The sequence below is a fragment of the Xiphophorus hellerii genome, chromosome 6 (assembly GCF_003331165.1).
Source record: "Xiphophorus hellerii strain 12219 chromosome 6, Xiphophorus_hellerii-4.1, whole genome shotgun sequence".
NCBI lineage: Eukaryota > Metazoa > Chordata > Actinopteri > Cyprinodontiformes > Poeciliidae > Xiphophorus > Xiphophorus hellerii.
The window spans coordinates 4375140-4390493 of NC_045677.1; the positions used below are offsets into that span (position 1 = coordinate 4375140).

At 37.1% G+C, this 15354-nt stretch overlaps 2 protein-coding genes and 2 long non-coding RNA genes across 4 annotated transcripts; 1 reads left to right on the forward strand and 3 right to left on the reverse strand.

The window, feature by feature from the left end:
• Window positions 1-378: 378 nt before the first annotated feature.
• On the reverse strand, window positions 379-1430 carry LOC116721645 (uncharacterized). The gene is made up of 2 exons (XR_004339641.1): window positions 1142-1430; window positions 379-849 (listed from the first exon to the last, which is right to left on the reverse strand). It is a non-coding gene; the product is annotated as an uncharacterized LOC116721645 (long non-coding RNA).
• Window positions 1431-1934: 504 nt separating this feature from the next.
• On the reverse strand, window positions 1935-4559 carry LOC116721627 (uncharacterized). Its single transcript, XM_032565499.1, has 6 exons — window positions 4293-4559; window positions 4071-4165; window positions 3616-3742; window positions 3100-3217; window positions 2356-2432; window positions 1935-2179 (listed from the first exon to the last, which is right to left on the reverse strand). The coding sequence occupies exons 1-6, from the start codon at window positions 4371-4373 to the stop codon at window positions 2069-2071; spliced, it is 609 nt and encodes a 202-aa protein (XP_032421390.1). The 5' UTR covers window positions 4374-4559; the 3' UTR covers window positions 1935-2068.
• A 3752-nt stretch (window positions 4560-8311) lies between these two features.
• LOC116721607 (complement factor H-like) lies at window positions 8312-12311 on the reverse strand. Its single transcript, XM_032565473.1, has 9 exons — window positions 12150-12311; window positions 11875-12066; window positions 11595-11756; window positions 11329-11517; window positions 9828-9872; window positions 9444-9608; window positions 9178-9342; window positions 8648-8673; window positions 8312-8490 (listed from the first exon to the last, which is right to left on the reverse strand). Exons 1-9 carry the CDS (start codon window positions 12205-12207, stop codon window positions 8479-8481), a joined length of 1014 nt encoding a protein of 337 aa, XP_032421364.1. The 5' UTR covers window positions 12208-12311; the 3' UTR covers window positions 8312-8478.
• On the forward strand, window positions 12309-15112 carry LOC116721653 (uncharacterized). The gene is made up of 3 exons (XR_004339648.1): window positions 12309-12409; window positions 12607-12703; window positions 14386-15112. It is a non-coding gene; the product is annotated as an uncharacterized LOC116721653 (long non-coding RNA).
• Window positions 15113-15354: the final 242 nt, after the last annotated feature.

Consider the following 15354-nt stretch of genomic DNA (forward strand, 5'->3'; position numbering starts at 1 on the left):
AATCAGTGTGAAATTATTCTACTAGACTGTATAGATCATCTTTATTACATTTTGACCCCTTTTTTTATTTAACTAATTTTATACTTTAAAAATATTTTTTTTAAATGTTCATAAAATGTGTTACCTCAGATGATCATCGCATTTGTTGCCTGTAATGTTCGATTACATAAAATTCAGACAGGATCTATTTCATTACATGTTCACTTCTTACCTGAAATATGTTTTAATACAACAAATATTTCCTTAAAGTGTAATTTATGTCATAACATTTACTTGTCACCTTTATTGTTTACACTGAACTGTTTAATGACACATTAAATGTTTAAAGACGGGCTCTTTCATCTGGTTTGCTTGTTACATTAAATGTTTACTGCAAAATTGAATATAATTGTTTACTTTATTCACATAAAATGTTTATTTAAAATATAATCTTTCATTACACCTATGTTTATTACCTGAAACATTTTAGATATCACATTTTTACTTGAAATGTGATTCATTTCATCACCTGTTTACGTGCAACTTGAATCAAACGTTTCATGAATGTTTTACCACATTAAACGATTAAATGAGAGAAAACAGCCACTTCTAACTGAACACACATTTCAACCCAAATGGTTCCTGTTCCTCTTCAGAGTCTGCAGCCTTGCTGAGCTTCTCTCCTGGTGTTTCCTCCTCAGCCTCTCCAACTTGCTCCTCTTCTACAGCCTCCGCTGCTGTGTTTTCATGATTTACCCCAGAAGAGGTAAATCATGAAAACACAGTCTCTGTAACTTGTTGATCCACCGTGGTTTTGCTGAATCGCCTCTTTAATTTACGCCCATGTCGGTCCGATGTCATGGCGTTTACCTGCAGTGACCCAGATTCAGTCTGGTTTGAGCAAATATATTTCATACGTCGGTTTGCCTTGAAGAGGACATTTCAGAACACATATCGGTATTAATGCTGTACATTTGACAACACTAGTAAAATAGTTTACTTCGCAATAATGGAATAACCTCGATGTCCACTGACAAAACTCGGACTGTGCTACATAAAAAAATATAAGCCCGACATAAACAAGGTTGACCCACTTAAATGACATTTAACATCAAGGTAACTGAACCTGAGTAAACCCGGACAAAATCAGAGCAAAACATACCGCAGTGAAGTTAGTTTCAAGTTGGATATTCGATATTCGAGCTCCGCGGAGTAAGCGGCGTTTAGCTCAAGGTTGATCCGATTTATGAACGCTACTGTCGGCCAGCGGTTCTCCACCGCTCCCGGCCCGAGCTCCGCGGAGTAACCGACGTTTAGCTGAAAGTTGATCCGATTTCGGAACGCTACTCTCGGCCAGCGGTTCTCCACCGCTCCCGGCCGCAGCGCCCGAAGGTTCACTTAGGGACTATCAACAAATTACTGAACCTAACATTCCTGTCAAAGAAATATAATGTTTTCTTCAATAGCTTCCAGGTCATGTGACCTATTGACTCAAAATCACTTTGGAATAATTATACTAGTCTCTTTAGATGAGGCACAGTCATTTGTTTTCCATTTTAAATCATTTTCAATTTTTAATTAATTTTTTTCTTCAAAATTGAGTGTTTTTCTTCAATAGCTTCCAGGTCATGTGACCTATTGAGTCAAAATCACTTTGAAATAATTCTAATAGTCTCTTTAGATGAGGCACAGTCATTTGTTTTCCATTTTAAATCATTTTCCATTTTTTAGGAATTTTTTTCTTCAAAATTGAGGGTTTTTCTTCAATAGCTTCCAGGTCATGTGACCTATTGAGTCAAAATCACTTTGGAATAATTCTAATAGTCCCTATAGATGAGGCACAGACATTTATTTATGTTTTATGTTTTTATTTTATAATTTTTAGGAATCTTTTCCTTAAAGTTTAAGATTGTTGCTCAATAGCTTTCAGATAACGTCATAAAATTACTTATCAATTTGAAATGATTCCAGTACACTTTATACATCACACATAGCATCAATGCCACACAAACATATTACATTTTCATTTTCCACAGATATTTTCAAAACGTATTTCGAACAATAATGAACACAGTTTCTAGTTTTCAGATTAACTACACAATACACATTTCCAACTGCCTGTTTTTTTCTTTTGAAATTCTGTGCTCTTCATATTTATGCACAGGGCATGGTACCATCGGTCACAGTTGTCACACTGGATCTGTTCACAAATACAAGAAAATATACATGTTTAGCAGTATTGAACTTACTCATCTCCTGTCACACAGTTTGGTGTTTAATTGCTTGTCATTTATTATATAAAACATTTCATTGCTCCCAAGAGTCATTTCCTGTGTCTAATTCTGAATTTTACATTGACAACTCTTGATTTCTCACCCAGTCTGTCATTCCAGGGCCAGACCCCGGGGCTTTGTATGCAGCGCACATTGCACACCAACAGTGGTCATCAAATACTGTAATCAAGAAGAATATACAGCATATTCAAACAAGATAGATTGATAGATCGATATATATATATATAACAAAATAGCTAATTATTTCAGAAAATTAATTTAAAATTATTAATACTTGGAGATTATATAAAATACATTTGTAAACTAAAGTAAATTTTCTAAATTATCAATGTTGCATATCGTTTAGATATCTTTGTCTGTTTGGATTGGCACTGTTGGTGGTTTATATTTTGTGAAATGGAATTTGCATTTTGTAATTTATTTTTTTTTTTATTGACCTCACGGGCTGCAGGAGCTAATGAGGGCAGACTCTATATAAGTTGAAAGAGTCATTGAAACAGTGAATTAATTGAACTGTCAAGATGTGCTTGTCACAAAGAAATCAAAACTTAGTGTTCCCCAGCGAAAGCAGCGAGGTCTGTTTAGTTTTGTTATCTTTATTGGTTAAGTTCATGTTTTGTATTACAATGTTTGTATATGTTTTAGTTTTCACATTTATTGAGGTTATTGTGGTGACTTTGATGATGGTGGTTGATCTTAATCAAATAAAATAAAAAACCTTAAATTCACCAGTCAAGACTGGTTCAGTAATGTAAGAGCTGGGGAGATTCTGCAATATATATGTGTGTATGTTTATGTATTGTAAGTCGAAATGCACATGGTATACCTGATGCATCAAGGATTTGAAGAGCGAGAGTTCTTCTTTCACTTTTCATTGCCTTTTTTGTTGTGTCAAAATCTACATCTGGCATCAGAGGGAAGGCTTCCATCAGTGCTTTTGCCATCTAAAGAAAAAAAAAGTTTTTAAAGACTTTTTTTATGGCATTATAATGCATCAGACTTAAAACATTCATGTGGACATATATAGTGTACCCACATATACTAAAACAGGTATGTTTGTTAGTACAGATACCTGTAGTGAAACATCTAAATGTTTCAACATTTAGAAGATGATGAAAGAACTGTAATTACAAATACTGTGTGGCATGTTGCACTGACCCCAGTTATGGGCTACTGTTGGGGGAGTCTGTATTTCTCCAAGTGAATACACACTCTTTCCACAATTCCGAAAGCCCATTTTAACTAACCAGAGAGACTGTATTTGATGATAGACAACTTTTCTCTATAATAATTACACAGTATCCACACTTGTATAACAAAAAACATGAACTCATTAATTTACTTTGACTACAATAACTCCACAGCTGCTTCCGTCTTGTTGAATAGGGTGGCGCATTGTCCCCCCTTTCCATTGGATCCCAACCCAGTCTGTTTTTCCATGGCATGTCCTTCTCATTTTGAAGTATTCTCTGGATAACAAACAAAATGATTTGTGTAAGAGCAATTGTATTCTGTAATTCCACTCATAAGACAACTCACGCTTTCCTCTTATCAGTTTCTGTTAACAACAACAATGTTAAGTTTATTGAAATTAATATTTACATAAACATTTAAATTAATAGAAATATTTTTTACATAATATATTTTGAAAAAATGTTATGGATAATATATTTCAATAATATATTCAGAAATCTGAATGTCACATACATTCAGATTTTTAACTCAATCTCTATGTGGTCACTTTGCAAATTTATTAATTTTTAATACATTTTAAAAATTTATTAGAGCTTTATTTACTGTATTCTTTTAGCTGCCTTTTGGGAGTCCACAAGCTCAGATGATACTTGTGCAGGATCTATTAGGAATACAGTTCTGGCTTCTGCATTGATGTACTAAAACAGATCAACAAAGTAAAGGGGCATAACAAAGAAAAATTTCATTAAAACTAATGTGAATATGTCATGCTCTATCCAAACCATAAAATGAAAAAATATTGATTATAGACAAAAAATCACAAACCAGCAACTTCCAGTGATTGTTGTTCACAAGGACAAATGACAGAACTGCTTCATAGTTGTCAAAGTTTACCTGAAATGGCATTAAAAATGTTCAAAAATTAAATGTTAACATAAAGACAAACTTTAAGCACATGTCTCGCAATTAATCTTTTCCCACATGTCAGTATTTACTTTTACTGACAATTTTGCTTTTCAATGAGAAGGTGTTTTAAAATTTATAATTAATTTAGATCGCAAACAAATGTCTGTGCCTCATCTAAAGAGACTATTAGAATTATTTCAAAGTGATTTTGAGTCAATAGGTCACATGACCTGGAAGCTATTGAATAAAAACCCTCAATTTTGATGAAATAAATTCCTAAAAAATGGAAAATGGCTAAAAATGGAAAACAAATGACTGTGCCTCATCTATACAGACTGGTAGAACAAGTTCAAAGTGATTTTGAATCAATAGGTCACATGACCTGGAAGCTATTGAAGAAAAACTCTCAATTTTGAAGAAAAAAATTCCTAAAAAATGGAAAATGGCTAAAAATGGAAATCAAATGACTGTGCCTCATCTATACAGACTGGTAGAACAAGTTCAAAGTGATTTTGACTCAATAGGTCACATGACCTGGAAGCTATTGAAGAAAAACACTCAATTTTGAAGAAAAAAATTCCTAAAAAATGGAAAATGGCTAAAAATGGAAATCAAATGACTGTGCCTCATCTATACAGACTGGTAGAACAAGTTCAAAGTGATTTTGACTCAATAGGTCACATGACCTGGAAGCTATTGAAGAAAAACACTCCATTTTGATGAAAAAAATTAATTAAAAATGGAAAATGATTTAAAATGGAAAACAAATGTCTGTGCCTCAATTAAAGAGACTATTAGAATTATTTCAAAGTGATTTTGAGTCAATAGGTCACATGACCTGGAAGCTATTGAAGAAAAACCCTCAATTTTGAAGAAAAAAATTCCTAAAAAATGGAAAATGGCTAAAAATGGAAAACAAATGACTGTGCCTCATCTATACAGACTATTAGAATTATTCCAAAGTGATTTTGAGTCAATAGGTCACATGACCTGGAAGCTATTGAATAAAAACCCTCAATTTTGAAGAAAAAAATTCCTAAAAAATGGAAAATGATTTAAAATGGAAAACAAATGACTGTGCCTCATCTAAAGAGACTATTAGAATTATTCCAAAGTGATTTTGAGTCAATAGGTCACATGACCTGGAAGCTATTGAATAAAAACCCTCAATTTTGAAGAAAAAAATTCCTAAAAAATGGAAAATGGCTAAAAATGGAAAACAAATGACTGTGCCTCATCTATACAGACTATTAGAATTATTCCAAAGTGATTTTGAGTCAATAGGTCACATGAGCTGGAAGCTATTGAATAAAAACCCTCAATTTTGAAGAAAAAAATTCCTAAAAAATGGAAAATGATTTAAAATGGAAAACAAATGACTGTGCCTCATCTATACAGACTGGTAGAACAAGTTCAAAGTGATTTTGAGTCAATAGGTCACATGACCTGGAAGCTATTGAAGAAAAACACTCAATTTTGAAGAAAAAAATTCCTAAAAAATGGAAAATGGCTAAAAATGGAAATCAAATGACTGTGCCTCATCTATACAGACTGGTAGAACAAGTTCAAAGTGATTTTGACTCAATAGGTCACATGACCTGGAAGCTATTGAAGAAAAACACTCAATTTTGATGAAAAAAATTAATTAAAAATGGAAAATGATTTAAAATGGAAAACAAATGTCTGTGCCTCAATTAAAGAGACTATTAGAATTATTTCAAAGTGATTTTGAGTCAATAGGTCACATGACCTGGAAGCTATTGAAGAAAAACCCTCAATTTTGAAGAAAAAAATTCCTAAAAAATGGAAAATGGCTAAAAATGGAAAACAAATGACTGTGCCTCATCTATACAGACTATTAGAATTATTCCAAAGTGATTTTGAGTCAATAGGTCACATGACCTGGAAGCTATTGAATAAAAACCCTCAATTTTGAAGAAAAAAATTCCTAAAAAATGGAAAATGATTTAAAATGGAAAACAAATGACTGTGCCTCATCTAAAGAGACTAGTATAATTATTCCAAAGTGATTTTGAGTCAATAGGTCACATGACCTGGAAGCTATTGAAGAAAACATTATATTTCTTTGACAGGAATGTTAGGTTCAGTAATTTGTTGATAGTCCCTAAGTGAACCTTCGGGCGCTGCGGCCGGGAGCGGTGGAGAACCGCTGGCCGAGAGTAGCGTTCATAAATCGGATCAACCTTGAGCTAAACGCCGCTTACTCCGCGGAGCTCGAATATCGAATATCCAACTTGAAACTAACTTCACTGCGGTGCAAAACATTATGACACAACACCAACAGAGCGAATTTAAACACTCACCAGAATGGACATGTCTGGAGCAAACTTGTAGATATCTTGGGATGTTGGAGAACGTGATATCAGGACGTCTCCACCGCTGATACCAGGACATTCCTCTCCTTTTCGTTAGCTCCGACAGTTTAACTCCGACAGTTTAGCCTCCTCCCGTTGTTTACAGGCAGAAAAACAGTGAAACAAAAGTCCGTTTTCCATCGTTTTACCGTTTCGGTCCTGTGATCGGACATTACAGACAATAACGCAGCAAGTTCAAACCACTGCTAATTAATTTTAAGTAACTTAGATTTAAAAAATTCAAAATATCTGTGAGACTGTCGTTTCCTCGGTTATGTTTATGGCCATACAAGATGGCGCTCATATCCCTACGCCTAGAGCAGTGACGTCACGTCCCAAAGCTCTATTACAAGGCAACGCCATTAAAGATCGTAACCTGTGGACAACTCTTATTTTTTGAAGAGGGACAGTATTTTGTTATGTGCAATATATATTGTTTACTATGGAGAGCCATTTCAGCCAAAATTAAATAAATAAATAAAAATGGGAAAATGAAAAATGGCTAAATGAATCTGGGAATAAATAACTTTATAGATGAATAAATATAAATGGGAATAAAGATGCCAATTTTACCCATTTATTGATTTATTTAATTTTGGCTGAAATGGCTCTCCGTAGTTTACAACAAGCAGAAATGTCTCTATATTTAGAAGCAGAGATGGCATGGACATTCCTGCTGCCTTGTGTAAAGGTTAGAGTGAGACAATGTACTGTGTTTCCATTAACTATAGAATGGTGCAAACTGAAATTACGAAAATAAATTTGCTCAATGGAAACACGCCGATTTAGAAGAAAAAAAAAACCTCGTGTTTTTCCAAAGAAGGAGTGTGAGTTAGAATGAGGTCGTATCACAATAAATGTATTACCAAAAAAAACTGCCACGGAAACACTTTTCCCCCATCGCACGTGTCACATGATCAACAGCCGGATGTTACTACTGGTGGAAAACGATGAAGAAGACGACAAAAAGTAGTAGGAGTACTGGCCTTTTTTTTAACCCCGTTTCGTGGACAGAGTGCAGGTGGCTCCACCGGAGCTCTCCCAGTTTCGCACACCCAATAAAAAGTTATGTGTCGTGTTGAATTGTGTTCTGTAAAATCGCCGACTACAATTATTTCCCTAATATGCCGCCCGTAGCCACTCCCAAGTATAAATGGCTAGGCTCTCCAATACCCGAAATAGACGCCGACGTCTCCTCTGATTGGCTGACAGCTGATGAGCGCCATGGCTGAACTATGAGTATGTCGTGTAACCGTCTCTGCAAGTATTTGTAATGACTTATCACATGAACAAGCTTATTCACGTGTGATTCTAGTTTCATTTCTTATTTAATGGAAACACCACAATTGTGAAATTGTGTGTGTTTTTTTTCCATTAGCAAAAATATTGACAAAGATTTATGCATATTTGCAATGTAAATGCAGCAAGTGATGCACAGGTTTGTAGTGAGTTTGTTGCAGTGCCACAGTGACCAGGTTTGGAAAACAGACTGACTGTTGATTTTTTACAAATCTGGGGTCTTATTTTGCCTTCTAACTTTAAATACAGACACAGACAAACAAAAACATAAAAGATTGAACTTTATTGGTGTGCTAGAGCAGAATGAACATATCCAGCCTGGCTGTTGGCAACGCATTCAATCTCAAGTTGTTTCAAATGGGTTCATGTTTCCATTTGTTCTCAGTCCATCAGCTCAGCCCAAGAGAGCCAGATCTTTTCCTGATGGTGCCTCAGCATAGACCCTGGTTACAGTAAAGACATAAAAAAAAACTGCTTTAGATGTTTACACAAATAGATACACAGAAATAACACAATTTTAACAGGGGTACTTTGAAATGCCTGAAATATTAAGAGCATGTGAGCAACAAAAACATCTTTAGGTAACACACAAATACTCACAACGTTTATCGTGGTCCAGGTGCAACCTGAAAAAAATAAAAATAAAAAAACAATTGAATTTCTATACTTTGTCATTTCAATGTCTGCTTCTACTGTGGCCAACTTTAGCCCTGCTGAGCCAGTGTCCTGCATGTTTCCCTGCAGAGGCCTTTCAATAAACCAGCCCTTCAATTCTGACGTGTTGAACATCTAAACAAACGCTGGCTTGCAAAAGTATTCATACCCCTTGAACTGTTCCAGATTTTGTCACATTATAACCACAAACATAAAAATATTCCATTGGGATTTTATGTGACAGAACAACTCAGTGTGGTAACACAACTGCGACACAACTAAGATTTTTTTATTTTTGGCAGAAATTTACTCCTTTTTTTGTATCTACAACGGTCCTAATACGCAGTTGTAAAAATGTGACAGGCAATATGCAAACACAATGATGCGTAAACTGCAAACTCTAAGAAACTCTGTTTCTGTTGGTGTATCTGCTCCAGTGTTCTAACCATCTAAATTGTGCTTATATTGATACTTACATCTGGATACACTGAGATTCCCTTCAATGCACCGAACCACAGCGTAATTTTTAAACGTCCATTTATCAACACATCTCGGGTACTCTGTTCCCCCATTTCTGATAAACGTATTGCCAGAATTTATTAGGTCAGGATACTTTGTAGTGTCCAGAAGACAGAAATCCTCTGTAAAAAAGAAAAAGAAGAAAACACTTTTCTTTATGCCTGTTGTTTTTTTGTGTGTGTTTTTTTTTAATGAAACAGTTTCAGTGTTGTTTTCCTTCTACCTTTACATTTGGGGACTTCGGACCACGTGCCACCTCTGTAACACACCACAGTGTCAGGACCCACTAACTTGTAAAAGTTCTGACACGTGTATTTCAAAGAACGTTGCTGCTCCTGTGGCTCAGGAAGCCCGTTTGGAACATGAGGGATCTCTCCACAATTATCGACTGAAAAGGAGGAACAGAGTTTCATAAAACATTAGGCTGTTAAAGTCGAGTTCCTTAGATTAACACTTCATCTCACACAAATCAACAAATCCCTCTGTCTGACTCAGCTTTGTATGCCGCATGCTCATGAGAAATGTGCGAATTACTTACATGGTTATTTTGATCACATTCTAGATAAATACATTTAATATAAATGAAGAAATCAATGTGCTTACTTACTGGATACGAATGTAGTCTGAGTGTCCGTGGGTTCGGCAGCACGTGCTGGAACAAACAGAGCAGAGGCAGGTTTTCATATTTGTTCGTTCTCTCACAGTGTTGAATAAAACAGAAAATATTCATTTCGCTCAGATTTTTTTTTTTCTACTTTGAAATTTTCTCTTTAACGCACACAACTCACTTTGAATATTTAAAGTAAATACTTTTTGAAATGCAGGGCTAACTGTGACTGGATACAACAACGTAATAAATAACATCATAACAAATGACATCACCCACTGATGTTTTTTATTAACATGCAAATCTTTGTCCTGTCTTTACTGTGGCACTTTTTGTTTTACCGAACAACCTTACCATATGTAATTGTCAAAATACCAAAAACATTTATTTACATTGCATGCTTTTCGTTTTGAGATATCTATGTTTATATGTTGTGGACATTATAATCGCCTGGTAAATTTTACATAGCCAATAAGAGGTGCCGGCTTCTGACACGGGCGACATGGGCAACAGCCCAGGGCGGCATGTGGTGGGGTGGGCAGCATAAGCGCACCCACATCTGACAGAATGATCAAAAATTCCCAGAATCTCTCTCATAAACTCTGTGAAAAGTCTTCCAGGAGGAGATGAAGCGCTACAGAGGGCGGGCCAACATCAGCTGATGAAGAACTGGACGTCACTGAAGTTCATGTGTGTGAATGCAGACGAATCAGACAGCCCGGCTCCAGACCAGTTTAACAGGGCAGGGGGGGGGGGGGGGGGGGGGGGGGGGGGGGCATCGGCTTATTTTGGGGGTCAAAATGAATCTACGTAGCAATAACATTATAACTCAGGTAAAAGAAAAAGGTACAGTGCAGTAAAACTACTCTTATAAGTACCTTTTTCCAAAAAAGTTACTCAAGTGAATGTAACAAGTACTACCCACTTTTGAACATAGATAACATCAGAAGCCTAGAGGCTACTAGTTAACAAGCGTCACGTGATGTATTGTTATTAACTAGTCATCTTTTAGCTAACTTTACCTGCATCCAACCGCTTTACTCAACTCAGTCGGTTAGTTTGGGGGGGAAAATTGTGCAAAATTCTCTGCGTTTTGCTGGTTTGCCGCCATGACTCAACGCGCAGCAGCAGCAGGTCTCCGTCGCTGCCGCGCAGGCGTAAACCCGGCGCGAGCGTCTTAGCGCTCATGCTGCGTTTACAGGCGGCTCGGAAACGCAGGTTGCGACATTCGTGTTAGCAACAGATTGAACAGTTTTAACTGCTGGGGAAAAAAAGTGACAGACGGCACAAATATGGGAAGTGCGGAAGCCCCTACTGTAACAAATCGTTATAGTAACAACAGAGAGTTGGCCACTCTGAGGTAAAAACAACAAACAGCTTCCAGTCCGGGGGGGGAGGGGGGGGGGGACTCTGTGGGCGGGCAATGCCCCCCCTCCCATGCCCCCACGTCTATTCATTTGAAATGAACACCTTTGTGAGTCTCAACACAATGACCACTTACTGCAACGTGGAGTTCCGACCCAGTTTCCACCCTCGCAGTAGGCACTTTTTTTGGACTGTCTGTCCTCTGTGAGAAATCCTTGTCTGCACTGATACTCCACTTTGGAATAAGCAGCAAACACCTCCTGGTAGGTCTGAGTAACGACCGCATTAGGGACAGCTGGTGGCTCGCCGCACGCCCTGGGGTGTTCTGTGAATAAACTGTGACAGTCAGTCGGAACGGAAAAAGGTGTTTTGTTGTTTTTGTTTTTCAGGTTCAGGACTTACTCTGACAGAGCGGCACCGCGGACCACGTCCCACTGTGACACTCCACGATGTTATCCTGGCCGTTTAGCGAATATCCTGCGTTGCAGTTTATTTCTAACGAGCCGTTCAGGTTTTGCATGAATTTGCCGTTTGGAATAACCGGATGAACGCAGACTGTCTCCACTGGGAAACAGAAAAAATATAAACATACAACCTTTTCTTTTTTAAAAAAAAACATAATTAAATCAGTCCAGAAGAGTCATTCATGAATCAAAAAAATAAAAGAAAAAGAAATCCTCACCAACACACTCCGGTTTCTTGTACCAGACGCCATCTTGACATACGATTGTCGCCCACCATCCCTCCTCTGTGGTTTTGTATCCCGCATCGCAGCTGTATGTCACATGTGAGCCATGAGGATGAGACTCTCTCACCGGGAGAAAAAAACCGTTTTTCAGGTCGGGAGCGCCGCACGGCTCCCCTTCATCCACAGCTGAAACAGACAGAAAAACTGTCAAGAGATCATGTCAGCTGCAGCTTCTTCTCTAAAACCAAAAAAACATGAACGTCTCTTACCACGCAGCAGTCCAGGAATCCAAACCAGGAGCGCAAATCTCAGACCCGTCAGCCACATGTTGTCAGGAGTCAAATCGCAGCCTTTAGACTGCGGAGTGAGGATCCTTGTTCAGATCAGATGCCTGTTAATAATTAAGGCATTTCCCGCATACAGAGAGATAAGAAGTGAAGAAAAAAGTCAACATTGGATCGAGCTGCTGCTGCTGCTGCTGCGGGGCTGTCAATACAAATTGTGCAAGTCGGGACATTTTGGTGATGAAGTAAGAGAAAGAGAACAAACACACAAATTATGCTCATGTTTCCTTGTAATTTCACTTCATGATTTCTATGATGACAATAAAGATGATGATGATTGTTATTATAAGTTATCTACCCTGTCTGTTGGAGAAAATAGAAACCCCATAAAGTAGTAACATTTTTGAACACAATGTGTTAAAAATATCTGTTTACTATCCAGGTTTTGACAGTGATTTCCCAGCACGGTGTGACAAAATACCAGCTTTACGAAACACCAGAGCATAATGTCAACAAACTGGTTCAGAGGAGATTCGTCTGTGAGTATCGACTCCTTTGCACGATTTCATCGTCTTGCACAGGTTTCACCAGCGGTTCTCTGTTTTACAAATGCCGCCTCAGTCAACACCAAGGTCCCCAATTATTTTCTTCTCGAGAAGCAATCTGAAGCAGGAGCGCAAAGTTTGATTTTGCTGTCTTGTCATAAAACAAAAAGACACCCAAACAATCAACCGACATGACATGATAGAGTCTATGGCTGATTGGATTCGTTGGATTAATGGATTATTGAAATAATCTGAAACTAATTTGGTAATTGGAGCATACAGGCTCCAAAAGGGACATTTACTGAATATGTTGTCGAAAGAACAACATATTCAGAGCTAATTAAGCCAAAACTGTACAACAATATGTACATTTTGTATTGAATATATATATATATATATATATATATATATATATATATATATATATATATATATATATAAAAAACACAACAAACAACTTTGCATTTGTTCTACCCAGAACTCTTCAAGTGGCATAGTTTAGCTTCACCTGGTTCAAATTCTTTAAAAAAGGAAAAGAAACAACTAATGAAGCACCTTACAACACACACACACACATCTTACAACACACACACACACACACACACACATATTTATATAAAACAACCTATAAAACGTGGAGTGCACAAGCGGCTGTTTTCACCGATTCTTTTATTCACAGCTACTTCACATGAAATTGACAGTTTTAAATTGTTTTATAGTTTTCAGATATTTCCTGTCACGACTTTATTGTTCATCACGTTTACATACACAAATATTCTTTGTATTTTATGGAGACACTGTTTCTGCAGCAAGAGCAGATTCATTCATTAAGTTTAAAAAAAAATTCTGACCACTTGGGGGCGCCAACAGTCTAAACATTAAGCTGACCTTTTAGAAATCTCCACAATACTATTGGTGATTAGCATCCATCCATCCATCCATCCATCCATCCATCCATCCATCCATCCATCCATCCATCCATCCATCCATCCATCCATCCATCCATCCATCCATCCATCCAGGGGCTGGGAGGGTTGCTGGGTTGCCTCTTCGGGCAAGAGGCGGGGTACACCCTGGACAGGTCACCAAAAAAGACCCTAAATAAATAAATAAATAAAAAGAAAACAGTTTAAAATGAAAAACTTCCAATTCTAGAGTAAGAGTAATTTGTACCCACAGTGTGTATGTGATGTGATCATAGTGTGTGTGGAGTGATAAACAGAAGATGAGTAGGATAAAATTAATCATAAAATAATTTGAAAAAATTAATTTGATAAAATGATTCCTGTTGCTCTCTGGGTTTTTACCTTTAATGTTTTTTTCTCAGTGTTTGTCACTTTATTCAGAATTAACAGTGTAAAATACATGAAGAGTCATTAAACAGAATTTTCAGGTTCACTTCCAGTAGAGTTGATTATGATGGTGTGTGGCTCTAAGCAGCTGCTCGCTGCTGGATTGTGAGTTTTTGCTGTGGAAGGTCAAACATGCTAAATTACAGTAAACTAATAAATGAAATAGTTTTTAAATGTCTGACTGAATGCTACTTTCAAAGTGACCCGGGATTAGTTCGCCATGTTGGCCTAAATATGTTGTAATTTTCCTACTAAGTAAAAAACTGCTGTTTGTGACATGCCAAAACTCATAATTACTTCAAAAATGTACATCTTTTGTTACAGATGGAGGTCGCCATTTTTTCATCGATGCTTGATGACGTCATGAGGTCCGTTCTGTACTGGAATCTGCAGCGTAAACACAGGAAGGTTAACTTTACCTGAGTGGTTGTTTATCATATTGCATTTGCCACATGAAAAATAGAAGAGAGCCAGAGCCGAACACAACTTCCGAAGGACCTACACTTGTGCCCTCAACATTTCTCTCCAGAAGACTTTGAGTCATTTGTATGAGCAAAACCGACAAAGGCTCTAACAGGCGATCGTTGCCTCAACGAGCAAAAAATAAATGCCATGCTGAGACAGGTGGAGCTGGAAGCTCTTTGAGATGCTAACTGAGTTATACTGCCTCCAGTACTGAATAGGAAACCACTGATCCTACCGGACCAAGACTGGACCATAAACAACTGTTGCCGAACCGGACACAGAGCTATAGAGCTACTTACCAGATCACACAGTCTGACTAGAGGTAAGTGTAGCAGCAGCGGCAAAACACCAGTGCCTACGGCCAGCTCTCTCCTCTTCCTCTCTTTGGTCCTCCTCACCTTCATCACCTCTTGTGATTCCTACATTCCGATCTATTTCAACGCGTTCAGATTGAAAAGGCTTAATGACGTTACTCATTGCTGTTTTGGCTGGCAGTTTGACCAATACACATCATTTGACCAGAATGCATTGCAGCATGAACAATGAGGCGACGTTCGTGTGACAATTTTTTTTTTTTAAAGATTTTATAAAAACTAAACAGTCTACAGTAATATTGTTATATTGTTTTTACATCCAAAATAGATATTTCTCAAATAAAGTGAATTGTTACAACTAATCATGGATCTGAGAGTTTTTCATGATGGGCACAAGAACGAGTTGTAGTAGAAACCAGAGCTAACAGCTTACAGTGCCTGTCATAATATGCATTATATACTGCTAAGGAAAATGATTATTTAATGCTAAAAATACACTTAATCTTATGACATG

What these genes read in the sequence shown, in the direction of transcription:
- LOC116721607 (XM_032565473.1), bottom strand. Translation starts at nt 12,207, where the DNA reads ATGTGGCTGACGGGTCTGAGATTTGCGCTCCTGGTTTGGATTCCTGGA. An exon ending in CGCGGTGCCGCTCTGTCAGA is followed by an intron (nt 11,518 to 11,594) that starts GTAAGTCCTGAA and finishes GTTTATTCACAG; the next exon opens with AACACCCCAGGGCGTGCGGC. An exon ending in TCAGACTACATTCGTATCCA is followed by an intron (nt 9,609 to 9,827) that starts GTAAGTAAGCAC and finishes CCTCCTTTTCAG; the next exon opens with TCGATAATTGTGGAGAGATC.
- LOC116721627 (XM_032565499.1), bottom strand. Translation starts at nt 4,373, where the DNA reads ATGCCATTTCAGGTAAACTTTGACAACTATGAAGCAGTTCTGTCATTT. An exon ending in ACAATCACTGGAAGTTGCTG is followed by an intron (nt 4,166 to 4,292) that starts GTTTGTGATTTT and finishes GATCTGTTTTAG; the next exon opens with TACATCAATGCAGAAGCCAG. An exon ending in GTGGAGTTATTGTAGTCAAA is followed by an intron (nt 3,218 to 3,615) that starts GTAAATTAATGA and finishes TTTTTTCTTTAG; the next exon opens with ATGGCAAAAGCACTGATGGA.